This window comes from Sebastes fasciatus, chromosome 21, assembly GCF_043250625.1.
Source record: "Sebastes fasciatus isolate fSebFas1 chromosome 21, fSebFas1.pri, whole genome shotgun sequence".
Taxonomy (NCBI): Eukaryota; Metazoa; Chordata; class Actinopteri; order Perciformes; family Sebastidae; genus Sebastes; species Sebastes fasciatus.
In genome coordinates this window covers 12183437-12199486 of record NC_133815.1, presented here as the reverse complement: position 1 = coordinate 12199486, position 16050 = coordinate 12183437, and the positions used below count along the sequence as shown (strand labels likewise).

Below are 16050 nucleotides of genomic sequence, written 5' to 3'. Positions count from 1 at the left end.
AAGGCTGGGAAACATTTCAGCTTGGGGTTAGCGAGCTCAAAAAGAAAAGTGATTATGTCATTATGCAATAAATATACACTAAGGCTGTCAAAGTTAACGCGATAATAACACGTTAACACAAATTCGTTTTAACGCCACTAATTTCTTTAATGCATTAACGCAACTTGTGATTTCTAGGTTGTAGCAGGCTCAGTTTTAAAGCTAGAGTGAAGATACTGGCATTAAATGAAACTACAAAACCTGAGGAATCCATTGATACTAATCATGATGGCTTCTCATGAAGGAGGCTAAATAACGCTCAGAACTTACGCTCTTTGGAGAGGAAAAATTGGCATGGCCATTTTCAAAGTGGTCCCTTGACCTCTGACCTCAAGATAGGTGAATGAAAACGGGTTTTATGGGTACCCACGAGTCTCCCCTTTACAGACATGCCCACTTTATGATAATCACATGCAGTTTGGGGCAAGTCATAGTCAAGTCAGCACATTGACACACTGCAGCTGAGTTTGCCCTGTTATGATATTGTTTTTATGCTAAATGCAGTACCTGTGAGGGTTTCTGTACAATATTTGTCAGTGTTTTATGCCCTAATATACACATATTACAAATTATTTTTTGTCTGTATGATGTTATTGTGTAGTTAATTAGTGTACTTGGCCTGCAGTATAACATTACAGGTGGATATTGAACACACTAACATACAGGAGCGCTGTTGGAAATTAATAAATGCTCGCTGGGGAGGAACCGAGTTGTCGCCTTCACGCTGTGGGTGTGAAAGCAGGCGTCACCTCTCCTTGGCTTCGGGTGGTACAGTACATGGTAAAGCCAAGTGGCACAGTCTTGTTCGACCGCTTAGACAACTAGAGGGAGGGAATACAGTGTACACGCTTTCGAACAGAAGTGTAATGCACAGAACCTCACTGACCCATAAGAGCTGAATTCTAATGTTTTCCTGAGGGGCGACGGGTATGTGAGGAATGCTTGTCCAGCTTGAATCAGTGTTCACAGATCCATACAGGGCCAAGCAACCCTCTGCTACCTTTGTGAGAGTTATATAATATCAGAAAGTTTCCACTCAATCTTCTCCAGCCTCAATTTTGTAACAAAACAACTGTAAAAAATAACTTTAAATCTTGAGCAATGTCACATCTGTACAGTGGTACTGTCTCCATGTGTGAAACACAAGGGCACTAACTGTGCCACATGTTCTGAGGAGTCAGTTTAAAGGTTGGCCCCATATTGAGCCATGTTTGAAAGGTGTTTCTGGTAATGCCATCAAGGCGGAGTGCTAATGCACACAGCATACAGTCTCTGTTAGGACTGTCCCTCTCTTTACTGCTCCCTGACCTCTGCCTCCACTCTCTGCTCACTATCTGTGTGTGTGCGTGCAAGGACGTGCACACACATGTTTTACGCGTGGATCCATGAATATTTGCGATACTCCTGATTTCACTCCTGCATTCCGTGCGTCTCCAGAATAGCACGAAAGGCATACCATGCGTGCAACACTTTTCCAGCTTAGCGATCTGTTTATGGCCCTTACACTCACCAAATATGACTATGAAAGACCACGACTCCTACGCCAATAAAGCTTGGGGAGGATTTTGTGGTCAGGTTATAGAGGACGAAGCAAGAATTTGGACTGAACGAGAAGGAGAGAGGAAGACAGAGAAGGAGAACAGATGTCTGACATTTCAGTCACGAAAAAAAGTGAGTGCAAGAGCCAAGAACGACTCCAGATACAGATGCTGCTTTGCTCCGCCGCTGATCTGACCCGGGGACTCAATGATAAGCCAAAGATATAAGCTATTTGCTTAAAAACACCCAGTCAATAAACTGCCAGCAAAAAAAAAAATCAAACTGATACCATTCAACCTCTGACAACATCCCGCAGCCTGTGTGTGGAGCGAAACAGATAAGCAGCGTGAATGAAAGGAGAGTAGGAAACAAACAAATTCCAAACCCCAAACAGAGGAAGCAACGCAGGCAGATGTGTGCCTGGCGTCTCATCGAACAGATACCCGTTTATCTCCGACTGGAATCAAGGAAGAGTCCTGCCCACACCTGCCTGCGGTATCACACCCAACACTCAGAAATGTGAGCATGACGCTGACACTGTGGATCAGGGGGAACAGGAAATGTGTCAGAAGAGGAAAAACTGTGATAAAGAGAGAAAAGGTGAGACGATTATCAGTTCTCGGGCTGATTTGTGAAAACAAGCAACACCGATATGCACTTCAGATGTGATATTATGCTCCGTTCTGAATGTGGAGGTATGCTGCCTCTGATACAGATGCAGAGAGAGTGGGTGGAGGAATGGAGGGTAGGGCACCAGGAGGCGTCATGACCCGGGGCTAGAACAAGATAGGATGATGGAAAGAAAACAATCTATTACATTAAGGGGAGACACTACAGGTGAATAGGGTACACATTTTAATTAATAGATATCAACATGAAACTCCAGTTGATTATTTACATGGCAATTATCTTTTGTATTACAAGTTTTCTGAAATGTCATGTTTAAATATGCAAATGAGGCATTATCTTATTATATATGCACTGATTTGCATAAATTTAAAAAGCCAGGTTCAAATTTCTTGTTTAATTCTTGTTGACATATTAGAGTCAACAAGTTACCACTCTTTAAATTAGAAAATACTGTCAACAGCCATAAAGAAAAATCAATTTTACCATGTTTTTAGGAATGAAATGCTCTATAAATAGGGCTATGAATGATATATGTAAAAACCCTCAGTAAAAACCTTCAGTCTATAGAATAAGTTTGGTGCATGTAAGTGCTGCTGAAGTGGAGGTTTCTGGTTCAGAGTATGGAAAAAACAAATTTTTCAGAAAACGGCCTTTAAAGATATGTATTGTAAAATTCACTAAATTTTGATGACACTACAGGTGAATAGGGTAAAGGATTTAACTTATAGATACCACAATGAAACTTCCCCTTTTTGTATTACAAGTTTTCTGAAATGTTATGTTTAAATATGCAAATAAAGCATTATCTAATGCTAACTTTTGGTGAATTTAGAAGAAATCTTGAGACGCAAATCGACAAAGTAGTAAAATAAATACCTAAATGTGTATTTTGGATGTTTTCTTTCCACTAGTCTGAAAGAAGGCTTGTTAAGGAAGCAAAAAAGGCCCAAATCTTAAAATGAATCAGTGCATGAACAATGATGGTGTTTCGCCTTAATAACCACAACTTACTGTAACTAAATTATAAACTATATTTGAATTCATATCATCTTAGAGCGATAGTTTGACATTGTGGGAAACTCACTTATTTGCCAATAGTTAGATGGGAAGATTGACACCACTCTCATATTTATCCAGTATGATTAGCTGAGCCAACCGGCTGCTGGTATATTTACCGGACAGACATGTGAGTGGTATCCATCTGTTCATCTAACTCCTGGCAAAAAAGCAAATAAAATGATTCCTTTCTAAATCGTAATGCTATTTTAAAAAAAGCACCAGATAAGAGAAGGTGGAAACATTTACCTGGCACACCTAGAGCAGATGTTGAGTGTAACTTTGGCCTGCGGTTCAGGCTGATAGGAGCTGCGTCCCTGGCTGAACTTGCTGCCGGATGGAGCCAAGCCCGTCACACCCTCCATCCTCAGGTCATCTAGGTCCTCTGAGGGGGGAAGAAGCCAAAGAGGAGGGATGGAGGAAGAGGGAGAGAAAACAAGAGCGAAAAGGACGGTCGTTAATCATACTTGTGTCTCGCTTTTGTCAATATGATGCCCGGTGATGACAGTCTGCTCAGTGCCAAAATGAGCAAAGCGAGCACATAACAGTCAAAAACATCCTGCTGCTGCGCTCCCTCACACGCTTTGCACACACATACGTCCACAACAACAACAAAAAACCAACAACTTGCATCATCAACACAAAACTCTTTGAGGAGTGATGTGGAATAGTCGATGACAGCACCGCATCATGGCGGCACAGAAACAGGAAGGGTGCGTTAAAACGCAGAGGGCGAAAGGGGACAAAGAACAATGAAGTCAGTGGTGAAGAATGAGCGGTAAGAGGGAGATGGAGAGCTGGAAAGTTGGGTTTCGTCTGATCTATCCCTGTGTCCTCCAGAGCAAATGCTCTCTGAGGACACACACATAGATCCTCTAAAGAAGTCCATATGTATCAGACGCCAGCATTGTTCATCCTAAACTCTCAGTCTGTCTGTTTGTCTGCAGCCGTAACAGTTATATGTGAACATGTGTTTACACACATACAGATAACAGGTGCAGATGTCCTTTTCACTTTTTTTTTCACGTTAAATAAACTTTCCTTTTCTCTGCCTTCCAACTATTTTCTGAGATATCTGCTTTATCTCAAAACACAGCTGTTCCCTATGCGATTAAGTGCTCTCCACATGGACCAATTAAAAGTTTGAAGTTTGGACGTGATGCAAGTCTAAACAGGATCATCCGCCATCACATCGCAGTATGAAATGTTCAGCGTCAGGACACAGATTTCTTTAATAGACACTCTACTAGCATGATAGGGAAAGAAAGCATAAATCACGGCCATAACAAGACTCACGAAAGAACAGCAGTGAAGTGGAATAATACAAAGTCAACGGTTCGTTAAATACGACCGAGGATCAAAGAGGATGGTCTGAATCAGCCAGACCATTTTGGTTTTGAATTCATCCTCAAGAGATATAACATATTGCAGTACTTTCCGTGTTATGAGAATGAATAGCGAGTGGGTGTCTGGACATGTACTTTGTTAAGTTCAGTGGTCAAGCTTTTTAAACACATGTTTGACCGGTCACCATAACAATATTTGTGCCGTTTGTCACATCAGACCAGAAGAATTTAGGAGCTTTGCCAATGAGAGGGGTCGCCTTCAGGACATACAGTATATTCTCGCCTCTCGCTGCTTTCTGCTCTTGTACATACAGTACAGTGTGCCTGTCTCTGTGTATGTGTGCGCCGTCTAGTCAGTCATTTGAAACCAACACCGATACTTTTCACTTAAAGATCACATTACCTAGTCCCTGGTTTGGGGGGGAAATGGGCCTCACACCTTGAAAGAGGAGAATGTATGACTAATCACCTGGATTAGATTGGGTGACACTTGCTCATGAGGACTCTCTCCTTCCATCCATCAGCATGGCACAGAGCCAGAAAATCTCACCTGTCTCCTTTGGGTGTCAGGAAATCAATCTGACGAGACACCTAAACACACTGCTTCCATCTAATCCACTGATTCCTGACTCTACCCTGACACCAGTCTTGTGTTAATTAAGTTTTAGTTTAGTTTTTTCACAAACCACAAAGCACAAGCAAAAATAATTAGAATAGCTGAATGACAGTCTGCAATTTCTTACATGTTTTAACACTACTTTTTGTGTGGTTTTAGCCATAATAGCAGTGTGGCTCTCTGGATGGTCCATAACTTTGGTCCACACCGAAATATCTCAACAACTATTAAAAGAATTACCATTAAGTTTTGTTCATGGTTTCCAGAGGATGAATCCTACTGTCTTTGGTGATCCCGTCTTTTCCTTTAACACCAACATGAGGTTAAAGCTGCAAAATAAGGGTTTGGGAGCATTTCTGTTGCCTCTCAACGCCTGTACAGACATCTCTACAACTGTTCATTGAGAGACCACAGGGACAGTCACATGTCATTAAATTCCTTGAACTAAATAGGCAACACAATGGGGAAAGAAGAGGCTGCAGGCTGTGAAAAGAATATGAGATATCATTTTGTAAAAGCTAAAAAAAAAGGTCTCATGGAAAGAGTGGCGACCGAGGGGGAAGCACCGAGAGACAGAAAGTAATTCTGACTTGGAGGTAAGAGACAGTAAAGATTGTTTGGCGGTACGTCTGTGTTTGCTACTGTTGCCAGGCGGCCTACTTTCCTTTACATACAAAATAGTTGTTTGATGCTATATTAGTGCTATGGATATCGAATTTAGCACCTTGAGCACCTTTGAGTGTCAAAAAACTCTGTTAATACCAATATGCAGATTGATTCCCATGTAGAGAGTTAACAAAACCTCTGACCAATAAGTAATGACAGTTCATTCAGTCTTAACGCCAACAAACTGACAAATGTTATAATGTTGTGCTCTTAACTAGAGTAGTTCTGACTACATTACAGTATTAACATCAAAAACTATTGGCAAAAGACCTAAATCAATATGTCTATCCAAGACCTTCAACAAAGTCTGGAAGTTTCTTGCATTTTGATCACTGACATCACTCACATCGTGTCCAAGCCGTCTGAGAACGAGTGTTGTTTTAGTGTTTTCAGGAGGACAGATTCATTGCAGTAATACCCTTAAGCAGGGCAATATTAAATGTCCCATTCATCACGGTATGCATTGGAGGGGGTGGGGACAGAGAGAGCCACCAGCGATTTGCTGGTCGTGGGAACTGCTCACGTTTGGGCCTTCACCTTTTCCTCTTTTCTCTCCGTCCAATCCCACTTCTAACCATTTCCCTTCTTTTGGGACGACTGACTAATGTGGCATGCCAGATTTTCTGCGGGTCACTGCCTGTGATACAAATCATTACTTGACACTTGGAAACATTCACTTGCGAGGCTGCAGCGTGCATGAAACAGCAAAAAAAATAACAGCGAGCGGCTCTGACCCTGAAAGAGAACATGACCTCAGTGTACACAGCTGCTTGTCACCTCAACTCCCGCTTTGTCGCTTGGGCTTGTTTCCTTCTGGTCAATATAACGTGACACAATAATGGAGAGAAAGACCTCAGTGTCTGAAGGAAGTGAAAGCTAATCTCTGAAACTCAAAGGTCAGCGAGATAAACAAAGGCTTTTGTCTGTAGTGCATCCCACACAGAAAACTGATTATACTGTCTGAATGAAATGTAGCAGAGGCTGAAACACGTAGCAAAGAGTCACGACATTTCGACATTTGTTCCACACTTGCAACAGATTTGGCCAAATGAGAGGACACCATTTCCCGATAATATCAACAGTCACAGATGCAAACGGAAAAGGATGAGTAACCAGTCAGCCTAACTGTTTTTTGCATGTGTATGCTTGCTTCTTAATACAGATGAGTTAATAGAAGTGCCCCATACTACTGCCCCACTGTCCATACGTTTAAATCTTCTTGTCTCTCCAAGGAGCGCAGGCTTTAAGAGTAACTGCAGTCCTCCATCTGTGCAACAGCAGTCTGAATCTCAGCCATGTCACCCTGCCATGGGGTCTGAATCCAACTCTGAACTTTCTACTGGGGAGGGAGAGGTGACAGATTTCTGTGTCGACACCACGCTCTGAGGAGGGCCTGTGTATGGAGTGCTAAAGTGATAAATATGTGTTGGGGTTTGGGTGTTAGCATTGTAAATGACTGCCTTTACATGCGCATGAGTATTCTGACGCATATGCTCACACTGTATCACACTGATGAATAGAAGCCTCAGGCCTGAATATGACCGCAGAAATTGTTTCTTATTTAGTCGAGAAAAATAGATTTTTGTGGTCTCAAACCAACAGAAACAGAAATATTTCAGAGTAGAGTGCACCATTTAAAGGAACAGTGTGTAACGTTTCAGGGGATCTATCTATCTATCTACCTGAAACTAAGAATTGTCGTGTTTCCGTTATCTTAGAATGAGCCCCTCATATCTACATAGGGAGCAGGTCCTCTTTAAGGAGCCATGTTTCTCCGTCATGTTTCTACAGTAGCCCAGAACAGACAAACCAAACATTGGCTCTAGCGACAACCTTTCACGTTTTTACGTTACCTGAAGGCCTCCGTAGTTCTCCAACACGCTTGTAAAACTGCGATAACGTGAGCCGCAGAGAGCAAAACCATGTTACCGTTGCTCCTAAAGTAGTGTTACTAAGGCCGGGAACAGGAATAGGGCATGCAATGGCAGGCCAACGCAGACCCTGTAGTAGTATGAATGGAACCGTGTGCAAGTTCGCACGACTCTGCGGTGTGACTATGTCAGTGCCTTTATTGTAAGGATGACCTCTGAGCAAGGCGAACGGTGTTACCACGGTTTTGCACTAGGCGGCTCACGTTACCGCGGTCTTGGAAAAAAAGGAGTGAGTCAAGGTGTACTCAGTTAGTTGCAATCTGCAACCACACCACTAGATGCCGCCAAATCCTACACACTGTACCTTTAATAAAACCTATATTTCAATGAGTAGCAGATCAGCTACGCTTTAAATGTACGTATGTCATTGAAATTAAACTTTTCATCTCGACTCCTAGCTGTCTTTTCATGTGCGGATTCCCAAACCCGTGCTCACATAGAAGAGTTACTGTGTCTAAGTGTTCTTTTCTCTTCCGTGTCTGCTTAGTCAAACACATATGACTGAGTGCAAACTCTCCAGGTTCACAATAGAACCCACAATACCACCATGATAAGTTTATAGTGCGTCTCCCACGAGACCGGCTTACCCTGAGACCGTGACAGACTCCCAGGCCTCCGTCTAGACACAACAAACGTCTGTCCACACTCGCCCGTTCGTCAGCCCGTCACATTTCCACTCCCTGGGCACCGGGGCAGCCATGCGTGCTCCCCTCTGTCTAACGATGAGACATGACAGATAAATAAAAATGGGTCTGCACTGGGGGGTAGATGGAGGGACGGGGTGGGGGGAGAAATGGAAACTATTCGAGCGATGCAATCCCAACAAAAGGGCCCGAACGACGAGGAATTCCGTGCCGCAATCACTCACTCACAGTGAAGCCAGAACGGAGCGGAGCAGGGCCGCACAGACAAAGTGTTTGTGTGCTCCTCTCTCCAAGTTTCCATGTAATTTAATGTTGTTTAGACAGCGACGGACTGACTGTCTCTTTGCTGCTCTTCATTGGGCTGAAAACAGAGCGCAAGTCATAATTAGCTTCACAAATAACTTAATATACACCTTCTCTGCACGCTGACAGAAGTACGGGGTGGAATCATCTAACGGGCTACCCCACACGTGGAGCGGGGAGACACGCACGCACACACTTCATCATCCACCGCACCGAATCCAAGGCATTTCATCAAGCGCTGTGACTTATCGTGTCTCATCTAAAGCGAAATAATTACATTTTCCATTCTTTCATGAGCGGTGACGGCGTCCCACCAAGCAACACTGGGCTGTAATTAATAGTCTTTAAGTGATAGATGCCTTGTACAGTGAAAAGCCCCACTCTCTCACACCCAGAGCCCCACATGTGTGAGCAACATATATACAGATAAAAAGGCAGCACATACTCAACCCGGCGACGCACAGTGACACTTGCAGACCTCACACTTCTGTTGCCCTCACACATACAAGCCAGCATTTGTTTTTCATTAAGCACCAAAGCCTCCACTCGGCGGTTAGTCGTCGCACAGACATCTTTGATGTGAGTCGCGGCAGAGACGCATTTGTTTGGCTTTGTAATAAAAACAATATTCCAACTTACATTTCATAATTATGTCTCGGCTTTCAATAGCGCCCTCCTCCCCTCTTGGCCTAAAAATACGCCTGTTAGGCTCCACGACTCCGAGCGCGGCAGTAAAAAGCCTGATCAGAATCAGATGGGGACACACATGAGCATGGTAACATCACAGCTCTGAGGCCTGTGGAAAGTCTTATCGCAGACCTCAGTGCAAACCTCCTTTTAACTCGCTTTCTAACCGCAAATAATACAGAGATTAGGACGTCACTGTAGACACAGCAGAGCCTGATGTATTGATGCATTATAATGGCAGGCATTGTAGTTGGAAAAGTGACTTGCAGTCTTGTGTGTTGGAAATTTCATTATGAATTTCAATTTGTTGCTAAATATGTAGTTGAATTATACTTTGAGATTTAAGAAGATATTTTTAAAACATGTATTACGCAGTACATACATCCAAACAGCAGGATCAAGGCTGCCATCTACAGTTCAAGATGATGATTTTAATCACTTATAAAATAATTATTAAGTGATCCATCAAACTGGAACGTGCCTGTACAAGAAGAGTCTGGAGAGATGTTGATGATAGAGGAGCAACGGAGTTTAATTTAATAGAAACAAATCATGCAAACGAGTTCTCGAGGGATGATGAGTTGCTGCAGTACGAGCAATTTGACTTTAAAGGTCTATATTTCTTTCGGAGTTCATTGTTTCCCCGCTTGTTTGTGATAAACACATAGATACAGCAGCACAGACAGACGCACAGCTCGACACAAGCACACACTGACTACTGATTACACACCAATTACTGCATAATGACATCAAGTCTATAACTCACTTGACTGTTTGTCTCTTAAATCTTGATTTTGCAGCGGAGAGGAGCAAGAGAACAGTAATGTAACTTTGTTTTTTATTCTTGTAGATACAGCTGCACACAGCACTGTTGGAGGATTAACTTATAATACACAATGCATCTATTCACACAAGTCCTTTATCTGTCATTCTAGATGACAACGCTATCTGCAGATATCATCCTTGTGTGTCTATCTAACATCTTTTGCTAGTGTCTGACTACAGTAGCCACAATACAGCATCCATTCAGCTCCTTTCCATGCAGATAATCTGCTCAGGTCATCTAAGGCGCTTACGCACACTGGAGATCCGTACGCTGGCCAGTATAAGGCCAATGCTCTGCGTAATGACTGCTGTGATCATACCATAAATCTAGCAGAAGTCTACTTGCCTATTGGTAATTGCTTCCAGTAATACCACTGTAATACTGTACCACATCAATTTGCCTCTCGATTAATGCATCCATCGGCACCGCGGAGACTTTTACAGGCGTCAAATTGGGCGCAGTTAAGACTTTTACTGGCGACATTCTTTTCAGCATCGGGCCGGCGAAACCTTCAGAGGTGAGCCCAGCCCTTTCAAGCCTCGACTTCAAATGAAAGATTTAGTGCTCACTGACATGTATGTTCTCATCCACCTCCTCTTCTCAATGCACCGTGATGATACTGCCGTGTTGTTGTTGGTTTACATTGTTCCCAGGGCAACTGTTGTGTCTTTGGTTGTTTGGGTAAGAATGAAGGGGGCAATGGGGGCGATGGGAGTGTGTATTGTGTGTGTGTGTGTGTGTGTGTGTGTGTGTGTGTGTGTGTGTGTGTGTGTGGTGCTGCTGGCGTCAGGAAGTGCGTGCCTTGTCTGCTAACTCTGGCAGTCTGAATGTTGGCCTAAGGCAGAGGACAAAGAGACAGCTCTTATATGTTAGACTGCAATCAGTCCATTCAATACTACAGGTTACATTACCACACAAGGTTGAAATGATATTCACAATGTTCTCAACGGTGGTGGAAAGTGACTAAGAGCGTGTTACCTGCTATTATTTGCTCCACTACATTTATTTATTTGACAGCTTTACTACTTACCATGTTGTGATGATTAAGATCTTACATATAAAAATGATATGAGCTTATAAAATACAATGCCTTGTTTAAATTACCTAATATAAAAACAGGTAAAATTAGCTCCACCTTGTCCAGCTACAAAATAATAAAGCAAGTCTACAGCAAGGCGTATTTAAAGAGGATGGGACATGGGTCTTGGGGTATGGGGTATAACACATGCGCAGTGTAACCGGCGCTGCAGTCGTGCGTTGCGATTGGCTCAATTTCGCATGTGTTGTACCCCAAAGATGATGTGTTGATGTCGCTTGACCTCTCCTCTTTCCAACCTCCTTGGTCTACAGTGGCTCTGTGAGGCTGTACTTGGGCACAGCAGTGGTTCAGCTAAATGCTAACATCAACATGCGAACACAATGACAATGCTAACATGCTGAAGTACACCATGTCAGTTTAGCATATTAACATGCTAACATTTGCTAATTAGCACTTAAAGGTGCATTGCGTAGGATTTGGCAGCATCTAGCGGTGTGGTTGCAGATTGCAACCAACTGAAACTCCTCCGTGTGCCAAGCGTGTTGGAGAACTACGGTGGCTGACATGAAAACGCGACTGGCCTCTAGAGCCAGTGTTTGGTTTGTCTGTTCTAGGCTACTGTAGGAACACGGCGGCCGGCTCCGTGAAGAGGACCTGCTCCGTATGTAGATATAAATGGCTCATTCTAAGCTAACGAAAACACAATATTATTTTCAGGTGATTATACACTAAAGAAAACATACAGCAGATGTGAATGTCATTAGTTTTGCAAGTTTTGTTCATAACCAAAATACTGGACAAATTGAAGTAGTGGTAGATGTTGAGATATTTCCCATGATAAGTGAAAACTTTGACCTGCAGGTGGCGCTAGAGGAGAGATTAGGGGTTCACCAATGTCAGTAAGCTTCATGCTCTGGAGATGTTAAAGTCCAGACCAAAGTGGCTGATATTGCCAGCCCTAGAGCTTACACATTATCACAAAAGTAATATTGATATATACATGTTCTTTTACTTTTGATAATTTAAAAGTCCATTTACAGGTACTTAAAAAGTACATTTTCATGGTTACCATTTTCCAACTCAGAAAACTGCCGGAATCAGAGGCTTTCTTTCACAACTGACTCAGAGAAACTCATGCATGCATTTGTTATGAGCAGACTAGATTACCGCAATTCTCTGTTTATGGGTTTTCCAAACAAAACAATCCATATTAAATCAGCTGCACAAATTCTAACCAGGACTAAAAAGATGAGACCATATTACTCCAGTCCTCTGAAACCTTCAGTGGTTACCTGTTTCTTTCAGAATACAATTCAAAATCCTCCTTTTGGTTTACAAAGCACTGACTGGTCTGGCTCCACAGTACATCTCGGATATGCTGTCACTTTATAACCCCAACAGAACTCTCTGTTCACAAAGTGGAAATCTCCTCTATGCGCCCAGAGCACTTTCTAAGTCCGGTGAGATGGCGTTCAGTATTTATGCACTTGAAGTATGGAACAGTTTGCCTGCTGATCTTAGACTCGCTTGAACACTGTGTTCTTTTAAATCCAAACAAAAGACCATACTTTTCGCCTTGGCATTTTCTTAAATGAACACACTGTATCTATAAAGTATGCTTGTTTGTATGTGTGTATGAATATGTATTGTTAATGTGTATTTATGTACGGATGTATGTCTCTGTTTAATTGCACATTTATTGTTATTTTTGTTGTTGTTTTGCTTTTATGGAAAGCAATCTGAACTGCTTTTGTATGATATGGTGCTACACAAATAAATTTGAATGAAAAAAAAAAATTGAATTTCAATGCAGGACTTGTAATTGAACCATTTTACAATGAAGTATTACTACTTTTATTTTTTTTAAATAGTGGCTTTCAACACATCATTTCTATGAGATCTTTCTCACAGGGAACGTTAAATGTATGGCAAGTATTTTAAAGGGGGCTATTTGTAATAGTTGTCATACAAATATTTGTCATTCCTATCTGCCATAAAGCTAATAAGAACAGCTTTGCTCTTTCACCACAGAAAGTCATTTAGTAGGACTAAGTAAACGTTCAGGCCTCTATGAGTTGAAAGGCTAAGACTTTAATCACCCTCAGAGGCGAGGGGTCTGTATGCAGTAGATGACCTCCTAACATGGAACATTTTTCACTTCAATCTCAGGGTGGTAAAGATTGTCTCACTTCCCCCCTCACCTACTCTTCTGTGAATGAATAAAAAAAAAAATGCTATTGTATGATACCACATACTCTGCTTGATCAAGGAAGATATGACATCCTCAAACAAAAGAGCCACACACAGGCATTGTAACTAATCCAGCAGACACGGCTTTATCCCGTGTGTATCAAAGATCAGACATAGCTTCATCATGCCCTCATCCTGTCCCCATCAAATCCTCACTGTCACTGGGAATCAGTGAGAGTGGGTAACGCTACTCTCACGGCCTCCTCTCCTGTTTCAGGAATCATGCCAGAGTGGGTCGACATACTAAAAGCGTCTGTGGGCTCATGCAAGGGGAGGGTTTCACACTGAGAGAATCTTTGTTACTTTCTACTGCAATGAAAGTGTGTGTCTGAGTTTAAGTTGCTACAAGGAACAATACACAACATTTGCTTTTCAGTGCCTACAGGCATGTAAATAACACTTATTCTATACACATATCCACTAATGTAAATTTTGAGCATTCAAAGGGTCTCTCCCTGAAATGGAATACTTCCACCAAGGATGACGAGAGCAGTAACTTTACAGCGGGGAACTGGCTAACGCGTCTCATTAACTTACCATAAAATAACACTCCAAGGCCAAACGCAGGGTGTTACTCCCCACACACTGAACTCAGCTCTTTTCTTGTGTCAGATCAGTATAAAACTGCGGCCTCAACGCCCAACGAAAACTCGAATCTTGACATTTTCCGCATGGCTTTACAAGAACATGTGAGTCACGTTCACTCTTAAAAATGGCTTTGACTGTGGCAAATATTAAGCGCAGAACTAATGACAACAACTGGGAAAACTTGGTGCCATCCCTGAAAGCAGCTAGAGAATCAATAAGTCTCTAAGCTGATTTTACTTTCTCTTTTTGGAACAAAACAAATCAACCTTAAGCCATGTCTTTGGTTGTTATAATTGTATTCAAACTGGACAACCTTGGCTCGCAGCACTGTAAACCATTCCAAGAGGATCTTATTATCCTCTCATAAGCTCCTTATCCAGGTGTTGGCAAAAAGACACAGTCTAGAAACCCCTTCTGCTCAATATGGAAATGGGGATTAGTTGCTAACTTTCTTTTGTCTTCTAAGCCTGCTTTTATTACGCACCTTATTCTCTGGCACACGTTGTAGTTGTTACACAGTGGGACAAACTAGTGCTCCTTTCCTGCCTCCCTGTGGATATTATGCAATATGTTTAAAGTTCACTGTGGCTCTGAACTCTCCTCTCCTCGACCTCCAGAGGTTTGGACACGTACATATGACATCCACACCATGGGACTTGTTTGTTTATCGCTAATGTAATTGCGCTCATTTGGGTGGTGTAGATTTCTCTGTACGCCAGCAATCAGCACATCAAGGAGGCTCAGGGCCAATTAGCAGGTAGGTGGGATGAACAAAGCTCCGCTCAACTGATAATACGACAACTTGATCTGGAGTGTGTTCCTCTCCAGTATACCAAACAAAACACTGTATGTGTGAGAGACAGATGTTTGAGAAGTCAGGATATGTGTATGTACATGAAAGTGAATGTCTTTTGTTTAAAAAAGCAAAGTAAAAGGTGTGTTTGATAGTCATTTGTGCAACTGTGAAGCTTCATTTTAGTGCTCTGTCTTATGTGCGATCACTGTAAAGTATTAACTTCACTGCACTCATCTGGCTTTTTAGTAAGTGAACTGTTTTGAAATGCTTTTTGACCTGCCACTATGCTTCCAAACAGGTTTTACACACAGCAGCTGTAATGTCGCATTTCAGCCACTAGAGGTCACCCTAAGCAAATGCTTAAATAGATAAAACACCTCCAACAATCTCTGGTACTGTAGTGACTGTACTGCTGCATGAAAGAGACCTTTTACTTAAGTAAAATTAGCAATAATACAGCGTTACAAGTAAAAGTCCTGCATTCAAAGTCTTACTTAAGTAAAAGTACAAAAGTATTAGCATCAAAATATACTTAAAGTATCAAAATTAAAAGTACTCATTATGCAGAATGGCCCATTTTGGCATAATATATATTGTATTATTGAATTGTAATTAGTGATGCATGTGTTCATCACTTTAAGGTTGCAGCTGGAAAAGGTGGAGTTAAGCTCTTTATATACTTCTGGGTAACGCAACCTGTGATAATACATCATATTAGTTGATTTACTTTTTTTATTTTCTACTAATAATCTGAATTTGTAGTAACGAGTAACTAAAGATGTGAAATAAATGTAGTGGAGTAAAAAGTACAATAATTGCTTTCAAAATGGCGTGGAGTAAAAGTATAATGTAACACAAAATGTAAATACTCAAGTAAAGTACAAGTACCTCATAATTGTAGTTAAGTACAATACTTGACTAAATGTACTTAGCTACATTCCACCACTGACAATAAGGGGCAATACTTTCACATATAGCAAACAATGCACCATATAGCTCGTTCAGCATTTTATCAATTAACAATTTATTGCAAAAAATTAAGAGAGAAGAATGTTAAAAAATGGAGTGAGGCATTATGATTAATATGAAATTAG

General features: G+C 41.7%; 1 protein-coding gene across 3 annotated transcripts in view; it reads right to left on the bottom strand.

Moving 5' to 3' along the window:
* c21h8orf34 (chromosome 21 C8orf34 homolog) overlaps positions 1-16050 on the bottom strand; it is a 73250-nt gene that overhangs the window by 26668 nt on the left and 30532 nt on the right. For 2 of the 3 annotated variants that reach the window (XM_074622001.1, XM_074621999.1), the window contains exon 8: positions 3514-3649. In XM_074622001.1, the coding sequence (XP_074478102.1) occupies positions 3514-3649 (136 nt within the window). The remainder of the gene's footprint in view (positions 1-3513; positions 3650-16050) is intronic. The other variant, XM_074622000.1, reaches the window with a different exon arrangement.